Here is a 24,900-nt window from a genome sequence, read left to right as displayed (position 1 = left end):
GATTTATAGTGTTTTTCTAAAATTAGAATCCAACCAAACTAAATCCATTATATTTGATTTGATTAAGTTCGGTTGATCAGTTCACGTGAATGTGAGATATACGTAAAATATTCCTTACATTATTTGTTTGTGTTTTCTGCAAATTTTATATGCAGTTTTCAATGCTCAGTTGCATATATAATATAGTTCTAATTAGTCTTTTGGTCCTTTAAAGATATTTTAGGTTTCGCAATAGTCCCTTAAAGAAAAAAAAGTCAGGATTGGTCCTTTAAAGACACATATGTTTCTCAATTGATCCTTTCCGTAATTTTTTTTATAAAAAACGTTAGTTTTACTGTTTTGGTTGACTGAATTGTGGATGTCATTAAGTGTAAGTGGTCCACCAAAAACCTTATTAATTTTTAAAATTTTAATCGGTGAAATTTTTTGTTATATTTGGAGTTAAAATTTAACGAAAAGGACCAATATGGCAAACATATTGTCTTTAAGGGACCAATCCGGGTCTTTTTTTCTTTAAGGGATCAATCCGGATCTTTTTTTCTTTAAGGGACCATTGTAAAACCTAAAATGTCTTTAAGGGCATTCTTCAAAATGAAGCTGTGTTACATTTTCTGGTTACTGTGTTTGGCATCACATTCACACAGTCACACTTCAAAATGAAGCTGTGTTGCATTTTCTGGTTACTGTATTTGGTATCTACTTCCCTCACATTCACTTTGGTATATGCCGGTAACGTCACCTATGATGGTCGCTCACTCATCATTGATGGCCAACGCAAGCTTCTTATCTCTGCTTCCATTCATTACCCTCGAAGTGTTCCTGCGGTCAGTTTACTTCACTCACACACCAACAACTACTAACACTGAGCACCGACACACAGACACCGGACACTGACACGTCAACACTCATAATATTTTGAAAAAATATAACATACTCAATGTACTCAGATCAGATGTATCAGTATAGTGTTGGTGTCAAATACCAACATGTGTCCGATATCGGGACATGTCTAATTTGAATAGTGTTTGTGCTTCATAGACTACTTACTACTTTAATTTGTTATTACAGCTTCTAACATGTCAAGTTTGTAGTTTTCCTATTGATTTCCTCAATTCTTTCCTTTTTTTTCCAATCAAAACCAGACTGTTCACTTAACTCACCATTGTGGGTCATTTAGAATATGATCTTCTATATTCCTTTTTTAAATTTTTATTTTTTGGATATAAAAATTGGTTCTTGAATTAGTTATTTTTGTTTATATGCTGATTGTTTTAGTACCCTTCTTCCATTTTTTGCTTCATTAATGCCAATTTGGAGGGAGCTAGAAAATGCAGCTTTTGAACTATTATAATAATGAGTGAACATTTTGGATCCTTGACCTATTATATAGATGTGGCCTGGTCTTGTTCAAACAGCCAAGGAAGGTGGTGTGGATGTGATTGAAACCTATGTTTTCTGGAATAGTCATGAGCTTTCTCCCGGAAATGTCAGTAAGATCATCAAGTGATTTAAATACAGAGAGTTTATATGAAAAATCTTGTCATTTTACATTAAATTGTGATCTTTGTAGTATTACTTTGGAGGACGGTTTGATCTTGTCCAGTTTGCAAAGATTGTTCAGGAGGCTGGAATGTACTTGATTCTTCGAATCGGCCCATTTGTTGCTGCAGAATGGAATTTTGGGTGTGTACTATTTTTGCAATGATATTTTTTTCATATGCTCTAGAAGGATCAATTATAGGAAATGTGATGTGAGAAAGAGGATTATTCTTTCATAATTATTAACAATAGTTTTATATCACAGTGGAGTGCCAGTATGGTTGCATTATATTCCAAGCACTGTATTCAGGACATACAATCAGCCTTTTATGGTATGTAATGTAGGACTTTGAATGTTAATTCATGCTAAGGTTCAAATTACTTCAAATGCTATTATTTTTTTGTTTGAGTAAATGAACTGTGACAAACAATCTAACTTTGTTGGCTCCTACTTGGTGCTTAGTATCATATGGAGAAATTTACAACATACATAGTGAACCTAATGAAGCAAGAGAAGCTTTTTGCTTCTCAAGGGGGTCCCATAATCTTATCCCAGGCAAGTATAACATTAAACATGCCAATTTGTTTTCATTTCTTTTTCTGATGGCTTCATCCAGGATCTTCATCCAGTATAACATTATATGTCCTATTTTTATTGTGTTCACGTCTTTGTATCATCGTTGTGTGTTAGTATCACGGGGGAACAAATTTTGGCCGTACAGCAGGTGGTCCATTCATTACTACAAGTTACGACTTTGATGCCCCAATAGATGAGTATGGTAAGTCATCTAAACTGAAGTTTTTATATTTTGTAATATAGTTGGTGCGCATGTCTCTATACCGTATTTTTTTAAAGTCCTTACAATCATGCTTAAGTTTTTTTAATAGTAAATATATCATATAACCACAGGATTGCCTAGACTTCCAAAATGGGGACATCTTAAGGAACTTCACAAAGCTATCAAGTTATGTGAGCATGTATTGCTTTATGGAAAATCGGTTAGTGTCTCCCTTGGTCCTTCTGTGGAGGTATTTTCTTTCCCTTAAACATTTGAGTCTCATGTCTAGTTCAAATAGACTGTCTCCCTTGGTCCTTATGTGAGGTATTTGCTTTATGACTTCGTAGGAGCAGGAGTAACAAGTGTACAGATTAAGGGTCTCAACAACAAGACGATAGACTTGTCTTCTAATGCGTGTACTTACAAGGTACATTTCATCTTGCATTATCATCTTAAGATGGATATAAATTTGCAGCTCCTACTATATTCTCATTCTTTGATCGCTTGGTTTCTCAGATTGGAGTACAAGGAGAACATCTAAGGATATGCGAGGGAGATGGGTTGAATAGCATGAACTGGACATCTACTCCAAAACCACCAAAAGGGCAGACATTGACATGGTACAAGGTAACTCGTTTCTTGTTTTTGTCTCCACTGCTGCAAATTATCGAAACATTTTTCATTTAGTACTTTTTTTTCTATTGCTGAAGTATATATTAAATTTCATGGCTTTTCAGGCTATTGTGGATGCTCCACCTGGAGATGAACCAGTTAGATTGGATATGTTGTATATGGGAAAAGGTTTTGCCTGGTTAAACGGAGAAGGAATCGGAAGATATTGGCCCAGGATAAGTGAATTGAAGAAGGAAGACTGTGTTGAAGAATGTGACTACAGAGGCAAATTCAATCCAAATAAATGTGACACTGGTTGTGGAGAACCTTCACAGAAATGGTAAAACTATAGGCAGTAATGATTTTAAGTGAAATTTATGAGCTGAAATGCACTGTCTTTTCGTTTCTATTTTCCATTCATGTAAACATTGTATTTCCAATGAACCAGGTATCATGTTCCACGATCATGGTTCAAGCCATCTGGAAATGTTCTTGTCTTCTTTGTGGAGAAAGGTGGTGATCCAACAAAGATAATGTTCGTGAGACGTAAAGTAGTATCTACAGCATAGCGGTTTTTCAGGTTGACGAAACCATAATGTGCATGTAAGCCACATTGACTACATTTGATTGTCATTCTCCGCCATATTAAATAAATCGCTATTTAAAACCCTGTTATGTTCCCTTGTTGTTCTGTCGACCTTGAACAATGTTACTTGTAGATGTTTAGAGTTTTGATGATTTTGCAAGCGTGCCTAAACAAAAACGACTGTGTCATAAAATTAACTGAAGAGAATTTTAAAACCAACTTGTGTTCTGGATTATCAACGAAACTTGCAGTGGAAGCTATCTGCAGCTGATAATAGTAGTATCATTTCCGGAAGAGTTAATTGGAATATTGCAATTTGCACCAGTTGTTTTACAAGCCTGGCTGCATCAAAGAAGCCGATAGCACTGTGGATAGCACTGTGGCTTAATTTATGATAGGTGTAATACGTTTTATATGTTCAATTATTTGAGTCTATAAGCAATTTTCAATCAATGTATTTTCTTCAATTGCAGCAATCAATTACTGATGACTTAAAAGTTTGAACTAGAATTGGTGGGGTGCGCCTACGCCAATGCAATAGTGCAACACATTGGCGACACATGAGAAGTCCAACAGCAAGCTATTGTGGTGACTCCTCCCCCTCAAAAAAGTAATTTAATATCGTGTGACCTAATGAGCCACATATCAGATATTAAACTGATAAGAACAGATACTACACTTGATCTTAGCCAAAAGGCCGAGAAAGGTATGACTTATATTGTGGTCTAGCTTCTGCTTTTATATCTCACATCCGCTCATTTGTTTACTTGTCTCTTCGATGTGGGACTATTGTGCAATAGGTTGAGACTTGGTAGAGTGAGTATTCGTTCTTTCTACTCATGCCTCTTTCTTCTTTATCTTGATTTCTTTTCTTCAAATGTTGTGAATTCTTTTTACAAGTAAATATGACTGATTTTTTTAGCCCTCTACAAAGTAGACACTCTCTTCATGGACTCTGGTCTAACATCACAACTGGAATCATAGAACTTTGTGGCCAGATACAAATTTTGCCACAAGTTATATGCTGATTGATGGTACATGGTGTTCATCTTGGTTATGAATGCATTAGACTTATTTATTTGACAAGTTATATATCAAGATGAACATCATGTCAAAAATCCAAATTGATGTAAATAAAATCTAGTCAAAAATTGTTTCCACCCAAAATTGAACTCACGTTTTCACGAACAATTCATCCTAAAAGGAGTTTATTAATTAAGTTCAAGATCGCTTTTGAATTTATTTACAAATGTGACAAGGGTTATTTCACAATAAACTGGTTTGAATTTTTATTTACAAATGTGACATTCACTTGTCTATTTTTAGTTGTCAATCCTCCCTCACATCTGATCTAAAGTATAGTAGGCAAATCTTAATTGCTTGTTTTTTCTTTCTTTTGAACATTCTATGTGATTTTGAATTGTTGCTTTCTCTATCTTCTAGACTTTGTTGTCTTGCGGGAGGAATCCTTTGACATCAGGTTTACAATAAGATATAAAATATTACTATCCTTCCCCTTCTATTACAAAGACTTTCTAAGATGTTTAGAGTCCCACGGCGAATGTGATATGACCTAAAAAAGTGCTTATAAGGTGAGAGATATACCTCCCACTTCTAAACACTTTCAAGTCATATCACATACAATATGAGACTCTAAACACACCCTTTCACGCCAGGACTCTAATAACATCTTAGAAATTTGATTGTGCTTAAGTCCTACAAAACCGGCTTGAATGCATCCCAAACTCTAAACATGGGATAACGCGTGGTCACTTTTATTTGGAATTTCTTCATGGGCTGATGTGGTAATTACTGTATTGCAGGCTGACGTGTATACTGACTCATCTGGAGCGTGTGCTGCCTTTATTGCTAATGTTGATGATAAAAATGATAAGACAGTGGAATTTCGGAATGCATCATATCACTTGCCAGCATGGTCAGTTAGCATTCTTCCTGATTGCAATAATGTAGTGTTCAACACCGCAAAGGTAGGTTGTCTTTGTTTTTATCCATGCATTCCATCCGACATCTTTCCAAAACAATGCAACTGGATCATGTATAAGGATTCACAAAGACAAACATCAAGGGCTTATGTTAGATTTACAGCATTATCTGTTTATGTACTTCTTTCCCTAGTCTTTTGCACAAAGTCGTGAAATATTCAACAGGTTTCTACCCAGACAAACAAAATTGCAATGATTCCAGAGAAATTGCAGCAATCAGATAAAGGTCAAAAAACTTTTAAATGGGATGTATGGAAGGAGAACCCAGGGATCTGGGGGAAGCCTGACTTTGTCATAAATGGCTTTGTCGACCACATCAATACTACCAAAGATACTACTGATTACCTGTGGCATACAACAAGGTTTGTCTCAGTATACAAAATGGTGCTAAGAACACAAATTGAACAATTAAAAGGATTGAAAAGTGTCTGTTCATAGTAGATATGCTGTCAATTAAAGTTCACTTTTCTATTGATGGCAGCATATCCATCCGTTGATGAAAATGAAGAGCTCCTAAAGAAAGGAAGCAAACCAGTTCTTCTAATAGAATCCAAGGGCCATGCTCTCCATGATTTTGTGAATCAGAAATATCAAGGTAATTCTCTAATAGATAGCAATCACTTTTCTTTTTATTTGTTAATCAATTATCACTGTGTAATAAAATTAAGTTTGTTGATCATTATGAACTTAAGCTTATGCCTCTAGATCTTATGTCTTTTAGGTACTGCATATGGAAATGGTTCACATGCGGCATTCACTTTTAAGAACCCCGTCTCTCTCAAGGCAGGGAAGAATGAAATTGCATTATTAAGCATGACTGTTGGCTTGCAGGTGAGTTACAGTGTCTAGAATTGGAAGATGTATTTTTCTGAAGCATCAACAGTTGTAATAATAACTCACAAATTTGTTTATTTCTCTTATATCCTTTAATTGATTTCAATTCTTATTACATTTTTTATTGTGTTTAGAATGCTGGACCATTTTATGACTTCGTAGGAGCAGGAGTAACAAGTGTACAGATTAAGGGTCTCAACAACAAGACGATAGACTTGTCTTCTAATGCGTGGAGTTACAAGGTACATTTCATCTTGCATTATCATCTTAAGATGGATATAAATTTGCAGCTCCTACTATATTCTCATTCTTTGATCGCTTGGTTTCTCAGATTGGAGTACAAGGAGAACATCTAAGGATATACGAGGGAGATGGGTTGAATAGCATGAACTGGACATCTACTTCAAAACCACCAAAAGGGCAGACATTGACATGGTACAAGGTAACTCGTTTCTTGTTTTTGTCTCCACTGCTGCAAATTATCGAAACATTTTTCATTTAGTACTTTTTTTTCTGTTGCTGAAGTATATATTAAATTTCATGGCTTTTCAGGCTATTGTGGATGCTCCACCTGGAGATGAACCAGTTGGATTGGATATGTTGTATATGGGAAAAGGTTGTGCCTGGTTAAACGGAGAAGGAATCGGAAGATATTGGCCCAGGATAAGTGAATTCAAGAAGGAAGACTGTGTTGAAGAATGTGACTACAGAGGCAAATTCAATCCAGATAAATGTGACACTGGTTGTGGAGAACCTTCACAGAAATGGTAAAACTATAGGCAGTAATGATTTTAAGTGAAATTTATGAGCTGAAATGCACTGTCTTTTCGTTTCTATTTTCCATTCATGTAAACATTGTATTTCCAATGGACCAGGTATCATGTTCCACGATCGTTGTTCAAGCCATCTGAGGAGAAAGGTGGTGATCCAACAAAGATAACGTTCGTGAGACGTAAAGTAGTATCTACAGCATAGCGGTTTTTCAGGTTGACGAAACCATAATGTGCATGTAAGCCACATTGACTACAGTTGACTGTCATTCTCCGCCATATTAAATAAATCGCTATTTAAAACCCTGTTATGTTCCCTTGTTGTTCTGTCGACCTTGAACAATGTTACTTGTAGATGTTTAGAGTTTTGATGATTTTGCAAGCGTGCCTAAACAAAAACGACTGTGTCATAAAATTAACTGAAGAGAATTTTAAAACCAACTTGTGTTCTGGATTATCAACGAAACTTGCAGTGGAAGCTATCTGCAGCTGATAATAGTAGTATCATTTCCGGAAGAGTTAATTGGAATATTGCATTGCACCAGTTGTTTTACAAGCCTGGCTGCATCAAAGAAGCCGATTTTTATTCTTAAATTTTGCATAAATAAATATATAGTTGTATCATTGGCTTGCACTGTGGCTTAATTTATGTGTCTATAAGCGATTTTCAATCAATGTATTTTCTTCAATCACAGCAATCAATTACTGATGACTTAAAAGTTTGAACTAGAATTGGTGGGGTGCGCCTAGCCAATGCAATAGTGCAACACATTGACGACACACGAGAAGTCCAATAGCAAGCTATTGTGGTGACTCCTCCCCCTCAAAAAAGTAATTTAATATCGTGTGACCCAATGAGCCACATATCAGATATTAAACTGATAAGAACAGATACTACACTTGATCTTAGCCAAAAGGCCGAGAAAGGTATGACTTATACTGTGGTCTTGCTTCGCTTTTATATCTCACATCCGCTCATTTGTTTACTTGTCTCTTCGATGTGGGACTATTGTGCAATAGGTTGAGACTTGGTAGAGTGAGTATTCGTTCTTTCTACTCATGCCTCTTTCTTCTTTATCTTGATTTCTTTTCTTCAAATGTTGTGAATTCTTTTTACAATTCTATCTTTTCTTCATGAATCGTAAATATGACTGATTTTTTTAGCCCTCTACAAAGTAGAAACTCCCTTCATGGACTCTGGTCTAACATCACAACTGGAATCATACAACTTTGTGGCCAGATACAAATTTTGCCACAAGTTATATATATGCTGATTGATGGTACATGATGTTCATCTTGGTTATGAATGCATTAGACTTATTTATTTGACAAGTTATATATCAAGATGAACATCATGTCAAAAATCCAAATTGATGTAAATAAAATCTAGTCAAAAATTATTTCCACCCAAAATTAAACTCACGTTTTCACGAACAATTCATCCTTAAAAGGAGTTTATTAATTAAGTTCAAGATCGCTTTTGAATTTATTTACAAATGTGACAAGGGTTATTTCACAATAAACTGGTTTGAATTTTTATTTTAAGAAAATATATGGTGTACCAGTGTTTTATTGCCACTTTGTGCACTAGTGAAAAATGTTAAAAGACATATTAAGAAGCTGTCGGCAAGAGTTGGACTTTGTACACATATACATATTTTATACATTAAGATGATTATAAAATGATCACCACTTTAATTAATAATAATTTTTCCTTAATAAAATATTTAAGGTACTGGTGTTAATGTTATAGGTGTAAAGTTGAGTGGGCAATAACAGAAGTTATGAGAGTAAATATTTCTCATGAGGATAAGGACATGCCCTAAACAGGTGTAACACATAAGCCAAAATGAAATTGAATGTAACACGTGCAGAACATAGGTCAAAGAGTACATGAAAATGAAACAAGTGTCGCACATGCTACATTACACGTTACTAAACATTGCCAATTGTTTTCATGTTTTATGCAGCAAATTTAGGATCATCACAAACACTCCTACACCAAAGCCTTTCTTTTCTGAACCAACAAATTCTGCCTCATTTCATTTTCACTTGTAAGAATTCTAACATAACATTTTCTTATCTCTTTTGTGTTATCTTAATATCTTCTCTTATTTTTCTCCATTTTGATCAGTGAAATCAAAGAACATGTCTGGTGTATCTCTAGCAACAAATCCTCAACCACATCATGCAGAACAAACAGAACCAGAAACTGCAGACACAAAACCAAAACAAAGAACAGATGCAGCACCTTCATCAGGTGGAATGATGGGTTCATTACGTGTAATAGAGCTTCAACTTGTAGCATTCATCTTAGTTTTTTCAGCAAGTGGTCTTGTTCCACTTCTTGATCTAGTTTTTCCTGCTCTTGCTTCTGCATATATCTTAGCACTTGCACATTTTGCATTTCCATCATCATCTTCTTCTACTACTACATCAAATTCACAACAAGAGATTTTCAAAGGAAGTAGAATGTTTAGAATGTATGTTATTGTTGGAACAACTATTGGTTTGTTTTTACCACTTGCTTATGTTCTTGGAGGGTTTGCAAGAGGTGATGAACATGCTGTGCGTTCTGCAACACCACATCTTTTCTTGCTTTCTTTTCAGATTTTGACTGAGAATATTATTAGTAGTTTGTCTTTGTTTTCACCACCTGTTAGAGCTTTGGTTCCTATGATTTATACTATTAGAAGGATCTTTGTTGATATTGATTGGATCAATGATGTTTGGCTCAACAAGACTTTACCTGCTAATGCTCGCATTCAGGTAATTTATTTCCATTTCTCTAATCGATTAATTTCTTCACTAGTACTTTTTATTACTAGTTCTATATTGGTTTAAGAGTTAAAATATGTTTTTAGTAGTCAAATATTCCTAAATTATATATAATTATGAGGCCAAATACATTTAGGGTCTTTTAAGTTTAACATTCCTAACAGAAGGTCTACAGCCTCTGGTGCTAGATTGGTCTAGACTGGTCCTAACTATGAAGAATGTGTGTGTATGGGAGAGAATGAATGAATTAAAAGTGTTGTTACATATTGCAGGACACAGCATGGTATTGGTTTGGGAAGGGTCTAGCAGTGGCAAATCTGGTTTATTTCTCAATCAATCTATGTGGATTCTTGATACCAAGGTTCCTTCCAAGAGCTTTTGAGAGGTATTTCCAAGAAAGAGGAGAGATTTATGCTAAGGCAGGAGAGGATAAGCGATCTATGGCTCTCAACAAACCACAATTATCAGAGAAGAAGACAGATTAGATTAAGGGCTAGAGTTAGTACATAGCTTGGGTCGCAAGCAACTTTATATAGTTGAGAAATTTCTTGAAAATGTGTTGTTAATTAATGTATATGATATATCAGCCTTGAATTTAAATGTTTCTCTCCATTACATAATATATGCATATTATATAGCTTTTGCTTCATATATGGAAGAAAATTTTCCCAAATTTAAAACTTTACTTTACACAAGTTTGTTTCATATGAAAAATGACATAAATAACATGCACAAACTTTAAGCAAACACATATATACATATAATGATGATAAGAAATCATGCAAATGAAAACATGTCTGAGAATGTAAATCAACAAATTGGCATACTTCTTGGAAATGGACAACTTGTTAACTTGCATAATCAATAACAAATCAATCAATAAGAACTACAGCATAAGGAATTTAATAACAAATAGTAGCATATACACAAAGATGAGTTGGAATGATACTTATAAACCTTTTACGTACCATTGTACCAAACTAAATGCACTAGATTTTTTTGAAATTTTTTCAACGAAACTTGTTAATCAACAATAAAAAGCGCTTATAAAAAATGGAAAATGCTAAACAGTGCCCCGGGGCACTGGTTAAGCATTTAAAAATAGAAATTATGTCTCGAAATGCGTGCATTCAATACATCAAAAGTATAAAAAGTTGTCTTTTCAATATTTATTTTATTTTTTATTTCCTTTTTTGGTATGCTTAACAAGTGCCCCGGGGGCACTGTTTAGCATGACCCATAAAAAATTATTCTACACAGATATATAATATATTGATATTTCCTAATTCTTCTCGAACGTTGAAAAAGAGCTCAGATGCTAATGGCTTAAGTGAAAATATCGGCAAGTTGATTTTTACTATCAATATGTTCAAAAATTCGATCCACAATACCATTTTATTGTGGAGTTCTAGAGTAGAAAAGTCGTGTTCAATTCAATGATTATCACAATAGTGTTCAAAGAGGTGGTTTTCAAATTCACCTCACTTTGGATGGCAGCAATTTTTGAACTCATTTTGTTTTGAGATAATTTGGCAAATCTTGAAAAGGCGGAAATGTTAGTGTTGATTGTATTGTAAGTTTCACATTGTTATTGAAGGAAAAAAGATATTGGAGAAGTCCCACATTGTTTTTATTTTTTTAGCTTCCACCACCAGTTTAATCTGGTTCGGGGGTCACTTCTAAGAAGTCAAAGGTGGGGAAGTTCAATACTAAATATATAGAGACCTCAATTTCTTTGTTTTAACATACCAGTAGCATCTATAAACATTTTTATATTTTAGAATATTATAAGATGTAGTTCAAATATTTACTATTTTAGAATATTATAAGATGTAGTTCAAATATTTACTTTGAAGAGTGTGGGTGTAACTGTTTTTCCCAACATGAAAATGTTTCAATTTTATATAGTTCTGAAATTTCTCAACATAAAAATGTTTCATTTTTATATAGTTCAGAAATTTCTTGAAAATGTATTGTTAATCAATGTATATTGGGCCATTACTTGTCATAATTAATCTCCCCCTCTCTATTGTACCTCATGAAGACAAATGGAAGAAGAAGGCAAATGACCCCTAACATGAAAGTGAAAGTAAAGTGAATTTTTCGCAAACCTAAAATATTCTTTCATTTCTTTGCATAGAAGTCTCTATAATGTGATGATGAAATGTGATATTTGTTATTGGGCCTAACCCCATTATGTCAGAGCTTCAAGCACACATCAAAGTCAGACCATTGGAGGGCGTCGTTTGTAAGAGTCCTCCTTTACTCCACAACGGCCCTTCACCGCACAGTATAAGTAACTCCCCTCACAACAACAACAACAACTACATAATCGATTTATTCTAAATCCTTTCATTTTTTGTTCTCTTAGTGACTTAAACATCAATGTGCTTACAATATCACTCCTCCTTATTCAACACCAACCAAACGTTGCTCGAATCTGACTAACATTCTCAGTCTAGCTTTTGGAAAAGGGAAGGAAAGAAGAATGGCCCCTAACATCTAACATGAAAGTGAAAGAGTAGTGTGATTTTTTGTTAACCTAAACTATTTTTGGGAAAGAAACAAAGTCACTGTATGACAATAATGTGATATCCATGTAATACCACATATACACGGTGAATTATCTAAAGGAAGTTAACAAAATGATGGACATCTTTCAATTTCGATTTTGCTTATTTGAAAAATTTTAAGATTAAAATTGAGCCATGATTACAATTTCAAAGACCAATTTAGTGATATACTCCTCTATCTTTCATGTCTTCATTTTTTGTCAGAGACGGCACAACTAAAGAAAATCCAATCACAAATTCCTCAATTAGTTATACTTGGTGGCTTTTTGCATATACCTAAACTCAAGATACGTTCATTTCTAAGAAATTGAATAACAAGAGTACCCCTAACAAGGAGTTTTTATCCGGTATCCTTAAATACTCAGAACTAAATCATAAACCATAATTGACTAAGTTGATCTTCGAGGAACTTATATAAAGTAACTTTTATTGCATTCTTCAATGTACTGCATGAATTACTAAAACATAAATTGAATGTCAGCTCCATATAGGTTAAGTTGTGAAACATGCCATCTAAACAATAGTTCCTCGACTGCATGAATTACAAATCATGAAGTTCTTGAAGAAGATGAGTAACAAACTCATGATGGAAGCAAATTAGAGAGAAAAGAGGAAAAAGCTTCTTGATTATTGAATTGATAAAATGTAATGATACATGAAGTTTGCTTATATATACAAAGAACTAACTCTAACAAACTTGAACTAACTCTAACAAACTTGTAACAAACTTGCCAGCTAAGCAAGTGTCACTTCTAGCCTACATTATCCTTACTGTAGCTACCATATACCATTAGCTTGTTGAGCAAGCTAACTCCAAGCAACGTATATGTTCAACACCCGCCCTCAAGCTAAGCATGATAGATGTCTAGCATGTTTAGCTTGGAAATAAAGGACAGAAAAGAATTTGGAGGCAGTGGTTTGGTGAAGAAATCAGCCAGTTGATATGAAGTATGAATTGGGAGCAATTTGAAGATGCCTTGTTGAAGTTTGTCACGAACGAAGTGACAATCAATCTCTAGATGTTTCGTTCGTTCATGAAAGACGGGATTGGCTGCAATGTGCAAGGCACTCTGATTATCACAATAGAGAACAGGAGGTTTGATGCACTTGACATTGAGATCAGCAAGTAGATACACCAGCCATTGTAACTCACATGAGGCAAAGGATAAAGCTCTATATTCTGCTTCAGAAGAACTTCTAGAAACAGTGTGTTGCTTCTTAGCTCGCCAAGAAATTAATGAAGATCTAAGAAAGAAGCAATATCTTGAAGTAGTCCTTCTAGTGTCTAAACACCCTGCCCAGTCTGCATCAGTGAAACCAAGCAACTGTAATGTAGCATCTCTGCGAAAAAGAAGACCTCTTCCTGGTGATCCTTTGAGATATCTCACCACTCTACAAGTTGTATCAACATGTGTTTGAGTAGGAGATGAAAGGAATTGACTAAGTTGCTGTGTTACAAATGCTATGTCAGGTCTAGTGGTTGTGAGGTACAATAACTTGCCAACCAATCTTCTATATCCAGCTATATCTTCATAAGGTTTTGCTGCATCTTGATGAAGCTTGACTGAATTGTCAAGTGGTGTTTTAGCTGGCTTTGCTCCAAGTAACCCTGTGTCATGAAGTAAATCTAGGCAATATTTTCTCTGACAGATAGTAATTCCAACCTTAGAATGAGCTACCTCAATCCCTAGAAAATATTTCAACTGTCCAAGATCCTTGATTTTGAACTGCATATCCAACAAATGTTTGACCCTGCTAAACTCTTCAAGTGAGTTACCTGCTAGTATAATGTCATCAACATACACTAGTAGAGCAGTAAATTTGTCTCCATGATGAAGAGTGAAAAGGGAATGATCAGAAATGGATTGCACATATCCTTGATCAAGTAGCACTCCTGTCAGTTTTTCATACCATTTCCTGCTAGCCTGCTTCAATCCATAAAGTGACTTGAGCAATTTGCAAACTTGATTGGGCTTAGAATGATGAACACCCTGTGGAATGGACATATATACATCTTCTTGCAAATCTCCATGCAAGAAAGCATTGTTGACATCTAATTGATGCAAATGCCAAGAATTTATAGCAGCTAATGCAATAAGGGTTCTCATTGTAGTAATCTTAGCAACAGGACTGAATGTCTCAAAGAAATCAATCCCTTCCACCTGATTATACCCTTTTGCTACCAAACGTGCCTTGTACCTCTCTATTGTCCCATCAGCTTTGTGCTTGATTTTGTAAACCCATTTGCTCCCTATGGGCTTAATGTTGGGAGGTGCATCAACAAATATCCATGTTTTGTTCTGTTGTAAAGCCTGAAGTTCAGCATTCATAGCTTCAACCCAACATTCTTGCATACTAGCTTGGTGATAACTGACTGGCTCATCATCAGTGGTTAGGGACAATGCAAACTTGCTATGAGTAGCAGACAAGTTAGTACAAGAATGAAAATGAGAGATGGGATAAGGAATACCTAGAGATGATGGCAGCACTGAACCTGTAGAGAGATTGCAAACAAAATCGGACAAGTGTGTTGGTCTGTGTGTTGGTCTAGTGGATCTTCTCAGATGATCATTGTTAGGTATAGGGTCAGTGTCACCATGATCTGTAGTATGATCATTGGTGACAGTGTCAGGGTTAGAAAGTGATGGTGAAGGTTGGTCAGTGATGGGAGGAATGGATGGAGTGGCAGATGGAATGAGTGAAGGTTCAATGACATCAACAAATGGTGTTGTTGGAGTATCATCAGATTGTGCAGAATCTGAGTGATATTCCCAATGAAATGTAGGATTAGGGTTTTGGTATGGCAAAATATGTTCATAGTGAGTGACATTTCTAGAGAGAAAAATGGCTTTAGTGTTAAGGTCAAGCAAAAGAGCACCTTTCACACCTTGGTTGTGCCCCAAGTAAACAGATTTTCTAGCTCTAGGATCAAGTTTTGTTCTATGATTTTGGATGGTGGAAGCATAACATAATGAGCCAAAAACTTTCAATTCATTCATATCAGGATGTTTATTAAAACGAAGGAAATGTGGAGATTTGTTATTTAGCAAAGGGCTGGGAATTCTGTTGATTACATATGTGGCTTGCAAAACTGCATATGACCAAAATTGTTTAGGCAGTTTGGATTGGAAAAGAAGGGCTCTACCAACATTCAAGATGTGTTGATGCTTACGTTCAACACGTCCATTCTGTTGTGGTGTTTCTACACAAGTAGTCTGATGTATAATGCCTTTGGAAGCAAAGAAATCAGGCATTAAGAATTCTGGTCCATTATCTGTTCTTATGGCTTTAACATGACATTCAAATTGATTTTCAATCATGTTTATAAAAGATTGAACAAGTTTAGGTATTTCAGATTTAGTTTTGCACAATATTACCTGATGACATTCGATCAATTGTTATTTTTAATTGTAATTTTAATGCTTTTTAGTTAGTTTTAAGGAGTTTTACATGGTCAAAGAGAAGAATATTTGAAGAAATTGACACCTCAAAGAGTTGAAGATAAACACCAAAGGAGAAAAATAACTTAGAAAAATTGCAAGAATTTGAGCTGATTATCGCCCCTGTTTTTCTCGCGCTGCTACAAGGATCACATGGGGGCGCGATTTGCTGCTGCACATGCATATGACCAGCCATGCAATCTGCCTATAAGGTGCTGACACGTCATTAAAAAACAAATTGTTTTGATATGCATGAATAAGGACGTGATGTGTCAAAAGGAGAGGCTTGATCTGCTTTATTGCTAAAGCCTATATACATATATGACAAAAAAATCAAAAGCGGGATAATCACTTTCTGAGAGGAAAAAAAAGGACGAGCAGCAAAGAGAAGAAAAACGCAGGGTTTCGCCGTCGAAACAATTCATCGGTTATTCATGTATAATTTTCTTAACTCTTTTGTTATGTCAATTATTATTATGAGTAACTAATCTTATCAGATTAGGAATTATAGATGATTCTCTTTGAAACTATCTGAGCCATGTAACTACGTGTTCTAGTTTATTCAATGAAAACTTATAATTATTCAGTTAATCTTGTGTTTATTGCTTTTCGTTAATTGATCACTTTCGAAATGATTTTAAGTTATAAATCACTATTGACCCTAGGGTTTATACTGGAACTAGATTAATTGTTTGCCAATCGTAATTGCTTTAGGAATAAAGAATTAGTTGGTATGATTAAGAATATAACGTTCGTTAAAGCTTTTGATAATATTAGTTTCGCCTAAGGAATTAGGGTACTTTATTAGATAAACAAGATTGATGAGCCAAGGAATTGGACTCGGTCTATTTTGTTATATTGTCGTAATTATAAGAATTTCATTGTTGAGGGCTAGAACCTAGAGTACCAGTTAGGGACAAAGAGAGGATTCAAAATAATTCCTAATCGTCTTTCTCTCATAAAAGTTTACGTTTCTACTTTTTTGCAATTTTAATTATTGTCATTGTTACTACAAATCAATCTGAAAACCCCCCTTTGCAATTTATTTATTAATCCTAATTTAATTTAATTGTCTAGTTGAAAATAAGAACAATCCCTGTGGATACGAATCTTATAAATTTTATTACTTAACGACGAATTTAGTACACTTGCTAAAATTGTCATCAAGTTTTTGGCGCCGTTGCCGGGGATTGTTGATTAATTTTGACTAAACAATTTATTGTATATAGGATTTTTATTTATTATTTTCTGTATTTTTATTTTATTTTGTATATAAAAAAAAACTTTTACCCTTCATGTTTATTTCATTGTGCTTTGCTACTGAAAAGTTTTCTTGAGTTTTGTAGTAATGACAGGAATATGGTATGAGAATGTATTGATTGATAGTGAAGAAATAGGCATTCTTCGTTATCAATTATTGAGATCAAGACTTGAGGAAAAATACAGGGAGATAGATATAAAGAAGCTAAAAGAGAGGTGTGTTTATTGTGATCAAAATCATGATTGCGAATATAATAAGAAACCTTGTAGTAAAGATGAAGAGCCACAAGTGGTCATGATTAATTACAATTCACAACTCAAAAGTATTTTGGATGAAATCTGGAGGTCCAATCAAGTTCCCTGTGATAGATTTGAAGTGCAATGTGGTAACCTCATGGAGAAAGCAAATGAGTGTGAGAAGAAGTTGGTTGAGATGGTGATGAAACCTCATGCCATTGTGGTAGAAGAAGAAAATTCGAAAAACAAAAATAATGGCATCAAAGAGAATTCAAGAGTGAAGAATGTTGATCTTTATGCGACATGTGAGTCTCAACCAATGAAGATTAAAAAGAAATGTCACTTGAAAAAGGAACATCATTCTTCTCTAAAGTGGAAGAGGACATATTACCAAGGTTTGGCTGTTAGAGGATGGGAGCACTTGACTCTTTATGTCAAGTTCATGGAATTCCTACCAAACAAGAGGAAGAAGAAGGATGATGTGTTCTTTTTGTCATATATGCCACCCTAATGATTGGTGACAAGTCAAGCTAATGACTGTAAAGAAGCGCTTAATGGGAGGCAACCCATCAGATATGTTTTTATTTTTTTTCAGTCTTTAATTTTTCAAAAAAAAAAAAAAGAGTCAGTCATGGTTGTTGTTTGCTGACAACCCCCTATGATCACCCTTATGTTTACTTTGTTTATTATCAAGTTGAATGATTTTATGTCTTTTCAGAATTGTCAATGTGTTAATACCTGAATTTGCATGATGAAAATCTCTTAGACTTGCACATAAAAGAATAATTGCAGTGTGATTGCTCATGAAGTGCAATGGTTCAAGAGACAAAGAGACGAATTGGAAAGATGGAGTTTTGCACGGTGTACAAGTTCAACTTTCAGATACCTCAGCTGGTGAGCATATTGAGCCAAATAAATTCCATGGTATACCCTTTTCTTTCACATCTTATGAGTGTATCCATGCTTTGTATATTTTCTAGAACTTGCGACTATTCTCTACTGTTGATTGGTTTTGCATTTACACACATAGAGGCACATTTGTTTGGTACTCCGAGCCTTTTCAAGCTACCCTGTTTATTATTTATCCGTTGCTAAACCAGTTTGAGCCAAAAAAAAAAAAAATCCCTTTTTCTTTCGGTGACATACCAAATTATAAGCCTTTTAGACTTGAAATTTTTATCTGTTTGCCCTCCTTGGAGTTAGGTAGAAGCTTTAAATTTTCTTGTCATGACATCATTTTAAGTTTGGGGTTGCTTTTGAAATTAGCAACATCTTAAGTTTGGGGTAGGAGTACTAGAGAACTAAAAAAAAAAAAAAAAAGATAATAATAACAAGAGACTCACAAAAATAATTGAGTTTTCTTCAAAAAATAAAGAGCCATTAATCATGAAAAATAGTGGCATCTTCAAAAAAATTGAAAGATAAGTTCTCTAAGTACCTAATTAACAATGAATTGAGTCCCGATAATGGTAATTTTTCAACAAGGAATAGTAGTGGATATCTAACTCCAATTTAACCTACTTTTCCCAAAATTATCCCACCATTTACCCAAGCCAAGTTATAACCCTCAAGACCTCAAAAATGTGTGTGATGTATTTACTTTGATTGACGTTTAGAATTTTTTCAAGCTTATGGTAAAATAGCATTTGCATGTTGATGGAGTGAATACCCTGTCAAATTGAGTGAATTGGTGAGTGAGAGATAAGGTTGAACTTTTAACATTGTGTGGAACGATCATTGGACTGAATCTGATTGAAGTCTTAGAAGCTAGAGTGTTGATTGAGCATGATCACTGAAGTTAGGACCGGTGGTTCTATTGCCGGATGAAGAGAAAAAGGTTTATGAGATTTTTATCATTCAAATTAATTTGTTAATTCACTAATAGTTTTGTTTTGACAGACATGTCACTTGAGGACAAGTAACAGTTCAAGTTTGGGGTTGTGATGACATTCGATCAATTGTTATTTTTAATTGTAATTTTAATGCTTTTTAGTTAGTTTTAAGGAGTTTTACATGGTCAAAGAGAAGAATATTTGAAGAAATTGACACCTCAAAGAGTTGAAGATAAACACCAAAGGAGAAAAATAACTTAGAAAAATTGCAAGAATTTGAGCTGATTATCGCCCCTGTTTTTCTCGCGCTGCTACAAGGATCACATGGGGGCGCGATTTGCTGCTGCACATGCATATGACCAGCCATGCAATCTGCCTATAAGGTGCTGACACGTCATTAAAAAACAAATTGTTTTGATATGCATGAATAAGGACGTGATGTGTCAAAAGGAGAGGCTTGATCTGCTTTATTGCTAAAGCCTATATACATATATGACAAAAAAATCAAAAGCGGGATAATCACTTTCTGAGAGGAAAAAAAAGGACGAGCAGCAAAGAGAAGAAAAACGCAGGGTTTCGCCGTCGAAACAATTCATCGGTTATTCATGTATAATTTTCTTAACTCTTTTGTTATGTCAATTATTATTATGAGTAACTAATCTTATCAGATTAGGAATTATAGATGATTCTCTTTGAAACTATCTGAGCCATGTAACTACGTGTTCTAGTTTATTCAATGAAAACTTATAATTATTCAGTTAATCTTGTGTTTATTGCTTTTCGTTAATTGATCACTTTCGAAATGATTTTAAGTTATAAATCACTATTGACCCTAGGGTTTATACTGGAACTAGATTAATTGTTTGCCAATCGTAATTGCTTTAGGAATAAAGAATTAGTTGGTATGATTAAGAATATAACGTTCGTTAAAGCTTTTGATAATATTAGTTTCGCCTAAGGAATTAGGGTACTTTATTAGATAAACAAGATTGATGAGCCAAGGAATTGGACTCGGTCTATTTTGTTATATTGTCGTAATTATAAGAATTTCATTGTTGAGGGCTAGAACCTAGAGTACCAGTTAGGGACAAAGAGAGGATTCAAAATAATTCCTAATCGTCTTTCTCTCATAAAAGTTTACGTTTCTACTTTTTTGCAATTTTAATTATTGTCATTGTTACTACAAATCAATCTGAAAACCCCCCTTTGCAATTTATTTATTAATCCTAATTTAATTTAATTGTCTAGTTGAAAATAAGAACAATCCCTGTGGATACGAATCTTATAAATTTTATTACTTAACGACGAATTTAGTACACTTGCTAAAATTGTCATCAAGTTTTTGCATGTGAATCTACTATAATCATCAAGGGCTGTACGAAAATATTTGTGACCATTGACAGAAGTAGTAGAAATGGGACCCCAAATATCAAAATGAAACAATTCATAGCATTTATTTGCTTTAGTGTTACTAAGAGTAAATTTTGACTTTCTATGCCTAGCATAATGGCATATGTCACAAGCTGAATTATTATCAGGGATTACAAAAGGGAAAGTTTTATGTAATTCCATCAATCTATTGTGTGAAAGATGGCCAAGCCTGAAATGCCAAAGAGCTGCAGAAGGTATGTGATGAGGTGAAGGAAGCTGAGATGAGGCATTAATGGAAGTTGAAGCTGTGAAAGGTCTGTTTTGATCAGGTATGGTCAAGTGATACAATCCCTCCACAAGGTTAGCCAAACCAATCATCTTCAAATTCTTCCTTACCTATATCAAACATTTTTCATTATCAAAACTAACTATGTACTGATTATCAAGGCAAAGTTTAGGCACAGAAATCAGGTTCAAATTAAAATCTGGAACATACAAAACTTGCTGCACAAGGAATTCTGGTGAAAAACAAATAGTGCCAGCATATTTTGCTACAGATGCATTACCATTAGGTAACTTGATATGAACAGGAGGTATGGATTTATATGAACTAAACCTTTTCAGAGAAGAACAGATATGATCTGTTGCACCAGAATCAACAATCCATTGTGCACATGTGGAACTAGTGAGTGAATAAGCAAGATTGGTTATACCTGAGGTGACATGACCACTAGCTATGTTCACCTTGCTAGAAGAGGCATTGGAATTGTTTGATTTGGAAGCATGAAGCAAGTTAACCAACTGATTATACTCTTCCCTTGTAAAGCCAAAAGAAGAATCAGTGTTACTGTCTCGAATACTCTTTGTATCATCATTATCCTCTCTTTCTTCTGAGGCTTGGGAAGAAGCATTGTTTGCAGCTGAATTGCGTCCATAATGAGGAGGAAAACCATGTTTCCTATAGCAATTCTCAACAACATGATTAGATTTTCCACAGAAAGAACACTTTTTAGTCTTTGCACCAAAGGTGTTTGACCTATTGCCTCCATTGTTTGGAGAATAACCACCAGCGCCACGACCTCTGCCTTGGCCTCTACGTGCATCACTAGCATTGAGGAGTACCTTAGATTCATCTAGATGTGTGGAATTATACTGTCTCTCAAATTGCAATACCAGAGAAAAAATCTTGTTAAGAGAGGGTAACAGATTCATCACCAAAATCTGAGCACGCACAAGATCGAAATGCTCATTCAAGCCAGTCAAAAAATGAATGGAATGTGTGATTTCATGTTGCTCCTTTGCATTGCGAATACCAGAATTGCAAATGCATCTCATAGGACATGAACACACAGGTGTAGGCATGTAAGCCTCAAGTTCTTCCCATAGAACTTTGAGTGAAGTGAAAAATTCAGAAGCTGAACGCGAATCTTGCTTAAGAGCAAAGATTTCACACTGTAATTCAGAAATGCGAACATAATCTCCTTGATTGAAGCGTTCTTTGAGTTCATTCCAGACGTCAATGGCGTTTTCAAGGAAAACAAGACTCGAAGCAATGGATTCATCCACGGAATTGAGAATCCATGAATGAATTAACATATTACAACGATTCCAAGCTTTAAAGTTTGGATCAAAATCAGTAGTAATTGGAATGGAACCATCAACGAACTCGAATTTGTTCTTACCTCCAAGTGCTAGGACCATCGGAAGGATGCACATAGTAGATATCGCTGGGATTGTTAGAAGGTTCGGTGTAGGTCAAGACTGAACTGCCACCGGCGGTGTTGCTGTGACCACCGCGAGCCATAACGGAAACAAGGAAAAACGAGAGGGATGCGCAGCAGAGCTCAGAAGAGCTCTGATACCATCATGAAGTTCTTGAAGAAGATGAGTAACAAACTCATGATGGAAGCAAATTAGAGAGAAAAGAGGAAAAAGCTTCTTGATTATTGAATTGATAAAATGTAATGATACATGAAGTTTGCTTATATATACAAAGAACTAACTCTAACAAACTTGAACTAACTCTAACAAACTTGTAACAAACTTGCCAGCTAAGCAAGTGTCACTTCTAGCCTACATTATCCTTACTGTAGCTACCATATACCATTAGCTTGTTGAGCAAGCTAACTCCAAGCAACGTATATGTTCAACAACAAAAACATAAATTGAACATGTCACACAATTTGGCCATACAGATAGATAGATAGATAGATAGATAGATAGATAGATAGATAGATAGATAGATAGATAGATAGATAGATAGATAGATAGATAGATAGATAGATAGATAGATAGATAGATAGATAGATAGATAGATAGATAGATAGATAGATAGATAGATAGATAGATAGATAGATAGATAGATAGATAGATAGATAGATAGATAGATAGATAGATAGATAGATAGATAGATAGATAGATAGATAGATAGATAGATAGATAGATAGATAGATAGATAGATAGATAGATAGATAGATAGATAGATAGATAGATAGATAGATAGATACATACAGCTTGTATGCGGAGATGGTGGGCGTTACGAAGCCAATGAAGCTCAATACCAGCAGAAGAAATGTTAGCTCTGACCAAATTGGATAGGCTTAGAGCATCTCTACCACTAGCACTAGGAAGCAAAGGATTTAATGGCGAAGACTTTACTACGATTAAATCCTTTGCTTGGAAGTCCTCTAGAATGGGACAGCCAGAAAGAAGTTTGATGATATCTTGATAATATGTGAAACAGACAGATTCTAAGTGAAGAACTTTGAGATAGGGAAGATCAACCACAACATCATGATCCTTCTTCTTGAGTGTTAGTTTAACTCTCTTCAATTTGAGGACTGACAAGGTTTTGGTAGTTAGAACCAAAGTAGGCAACCTCATTATGCCGTCGCGGTCATGATAACAGAGATCAATGCTGAGGTTTTGAACTCATCGTGTAATTGCTGCGTAAACAGCATTGTAGAAATCTTTTTTGTAGTAGAAACCGTGGTGACAACAAGTAAGGTGGAATGAATGGATCGGCAGAGTGTTATCTCGAATGGTGATGATGGAGTAGAGAAATTGACGGAAGGCGAAAGAGTCTGGGAAGTATTTGTCGTCCAAGTGGAGGTTGAGCTGTGAGAACCATAGTGGTTTCCACCTTTTAGCGAGGACGCTTGTGGCAGCAGCGTCTTTAGTCGGAAGAAATGAGAGAATGTGGTAAAGAATGGAGTCAGGGAGGGAACTAATTATGTCTCTGTCTTTCCGTGACAAGATTGAAAGCCGCAGCCGCTTAGACATTATGGGTGGGTGTGTTTAGTTCGACAGAGGGGACGGAGGAGACGGAGGAGGAAAGGGGAGGGGACGGAGGAGAGGAAATTTAATGCGGAGGAGAGATTTTAATTATGCACGGTGGGTGTTTGATTGAGAGAAATGAGGGATTTCAACTATATGTTTGGTTTCGAAGGAGAAAGCGAGAGCGAAGATGAGAGTGAGAGATTCTAAAACTAATTCAGTCTTGCTAACCTTGTAATCTAATCTTATGTTATATATATATTCCTTTTTATTTTTACAAGTTATATATATTCTTAGTATGGGCCGGGTATTCTTAGTATGGGCCGGGTTGAGTAAATCAGCTTATTCTTGGGTTGGATTGGGTGAGTTGTGGGTTACCCATATTTTTATTTTTTTATTTTTAATGACTAAACTATGAATTATCGTTTTTTTTTTTTTTACAAAAAAACATATTTTGAGAGATTAGGGTGTCATGATAGAGTGTGCGACATCAGCATGTGAACAAAATACACCTTCGTTACTTATGTTGCAGACAATATTCCGCGACCTAAGTCGCAAATAGGGATAGTCTGGTAATTTCGTAGGCCGCGCCCCATAATCAGTAGGGTGGGAAAAGTAATTCTCTTATGTCAGACGCTCAGGCACACATCAAAGTCAGGTCATTGGAGGGCGTCGTTTGTAAGAGTATTCCTTTACTCCACAGCGGCCCTTCACCGCACAGTATAAGTAACTCCTCTCACAACAACAACAACTACATAATCGTTTTATTCTAAATCCTTTCATTTTTTGTTCTCTTACCGACTTAAACATCAATGTGCTTACAATATCACTCCTCCTTATCCAACACCAACCAAACGTTGCTCCAATATCTGACTAACATTCTCAGTCTAGCTTTTGGAAAAGGGAAGGAAGAAGAATGGCCACTAACTAACATCCAACATGAAAGTGAAAGAGTAGTGTGATTTTTTGTTAACCTAAACTATTTTTGGGAAAGAAACAAAGTCTCTGTA

The 24,900-nt window shown here is 35.1% G+C and overlaps 3 protein-coding genes and 2 non-coding genes across 5 annotated transcripts; 2 read left to right on the top strand and 3 right to left on the bottom strand.

Annotated features, from left to right (window-relative positions):
- Positions 1-586: 586 nt before the first annotated feature.
- LOC123915009 (beta-galactosidase 10-like) lies at positions 587-7,902 on the top strand. Its single transcript, XM_045966168.1, has 21 exons — positions 587-824; positions 1,391-1,486; positions 1,571-1,683; positions 1,805-1,871; positions 2,003-2,134; positions 2,231-2,318; positions 2,450-2,568; positions 2,617-2,745; positions 2,835-2,945; positions 3,056-3,270; positions 3,379-3,469; positions 4,187-4,222; positions 5,340-5,504; positions 5,685-5,881; positions 6,005-6,114; positions 6,241-6,350; positions 6,488-6,595; positions 6,685-6,795; positions 6,906-7,120; positions 7,229-7,362; positions 7,819-7,902. Exons 1-20 carry the CDS (start codon positions 657-659, stop codon positions 7,326-7,328), a joined length of 2,481 nt encoding a protein of 826 aa, XP_045822124.1. The 5' UTR covers positions 587-656; the 3' UTR covers positions 7,329-7,362; positions 7,819-7,902.
- LOC123919099 lies at positions 4,030-4,226 on the bottom strand. Its single transcript, XR_006813029.1, has one exon. It is a non-coding gene; the product is annotated as a U2 spliceosomal RNA (small nuclear RNA).
- Positions 7,859-8,054, bottom strand: LOC123919281. Its single transcript, XR_006813188.1, has one exon. It is a non-coding gene; the product is annotated as a U2 spliceosomal RNA (small nuclear RNA).
- On the top strand, positions 7,888-10,550 carry LOC123913380. Its single transcript, XM_045964098.1, has 4 exons — positions 7,888-8,050; positions 9,094-9,177; positions 9,258-9,892; positions 10,174-10,550. Exons 1-4 carry the CDS (start codon positions 7,978-7,980, stop codon positions 10,384-10,386), a joined length of 1,005 nt encoding a protein of 334 aa, XP_045820054.1. The 5' UTR covers positions 7,888-7,977; the 3' UTR covers positions 10,387-10,550.
- A 2,291-nt stretch (positions 10,551-12,841) lies between these two features.
- On the bottom strand, positions 12,842-23,540 carry LOC123915008. The gene is made up of 2 exons (XM_045966167.1): positions 23,126-23,540; positions 12,842-13,006 (listed from the first exon to the last, which is right to left on the bottom strand). The coding sequence occupies exons 1-2, from the start codon at positions 23,495-23,497 to the stop codon at positions 12,842-12,844; spliced, it is 537 nt and encodes a 178-aa protein (XP_045822123.1). The 5' UTR covers positions 23,498-23,540.
- Between the last annotated feature and the right edge of the window lie 1,360 nt (positions 23,541-24,900).

The sequence above is a fragment of the Trifolium pratense genome, linkage group LG3 (assembly GCF_020283565.1).
Source record: "Trifolium pratense cultivar HEN17-A07 linkage group LG3, ARS_RC_1.1, whole genome shotgun sequence".
Lineage (NCBI taxonomy): Eukaryota > Viridiplantae > Streptophyta > Magnoliopsida > Fabales > Fabaceae > Trifolium > Trifolium pratense.
The sequence above is the reverse complement of the archived record's forward strand: the minus strand, read 5'-3'. Positions and strand labels throughout refer to the sequence as shown.

What these genes read in the sequence shown, in the direction of transcription:
- LOC123915008 (XM_045966167.1), bottom strand. Translation starts at nt 23,497, where the DNA reads ATGAGGTTGCCTACTTTGGTTCTAACTACCAAAACCTTGTCAGTCCTC. An exon ending in ACCATCTCCGCATACAAGCT is followed by an intron (nt 13,007 to 23,125) that starts GTATGTATCTAT and finishes TAATTCATGCAG; the next exon opens with TCGAGGAACTATTGTTTAGA.
- LOC123913380 (XM_045964098.1), top strand. Translation starts at nt 7,978, where the DNA reads ATGAGCCACATATCAGATATTAAACTGATAAGAACAGATACTACACTT. An exon ending in GCCTCATTTCATTTTCACTT is followed by an intron (nt 9,178 to 9,257) that starts GTAAGAATTCTA and finishes CATTTTGATCAG; the next exon opens with TGAAATCAAAGAACATGTCT. An exon ending in CTGCTAATGCTCGCATTCAG is followed by an intron (nt 9,893 to 10,173) that starts GTAATTTATTTC and finishes TACATATTGCAG; the next exon opens with GACACAGCATGGTATTGGTT.
- LOC123915009 (XM_045966168.1), top strand. Translation starts at nt 657, where the DNA reads ATGAAGCTGTGTTGCATTTTCTGGTTACTGTATTTGGTATCTACTTCC. An exon ending in ATCCAACAAAGATAATGTTC is followed by an intron (nt 3,470 to 4,186) that starts GTGAGACGTAAA and finishes TGATAAGAACAG; the next exon opens with ATACTACACTTGATCTTAGC. An exon ending in TGTGAATCAGAAATATCAAG is followed by an intron (nt 6,115 to 6,240) that starts GTAATTCTCTAA and finishes TATGTCTTTTAG; the next exon opens with GTACTGCATATGGAAATGGT.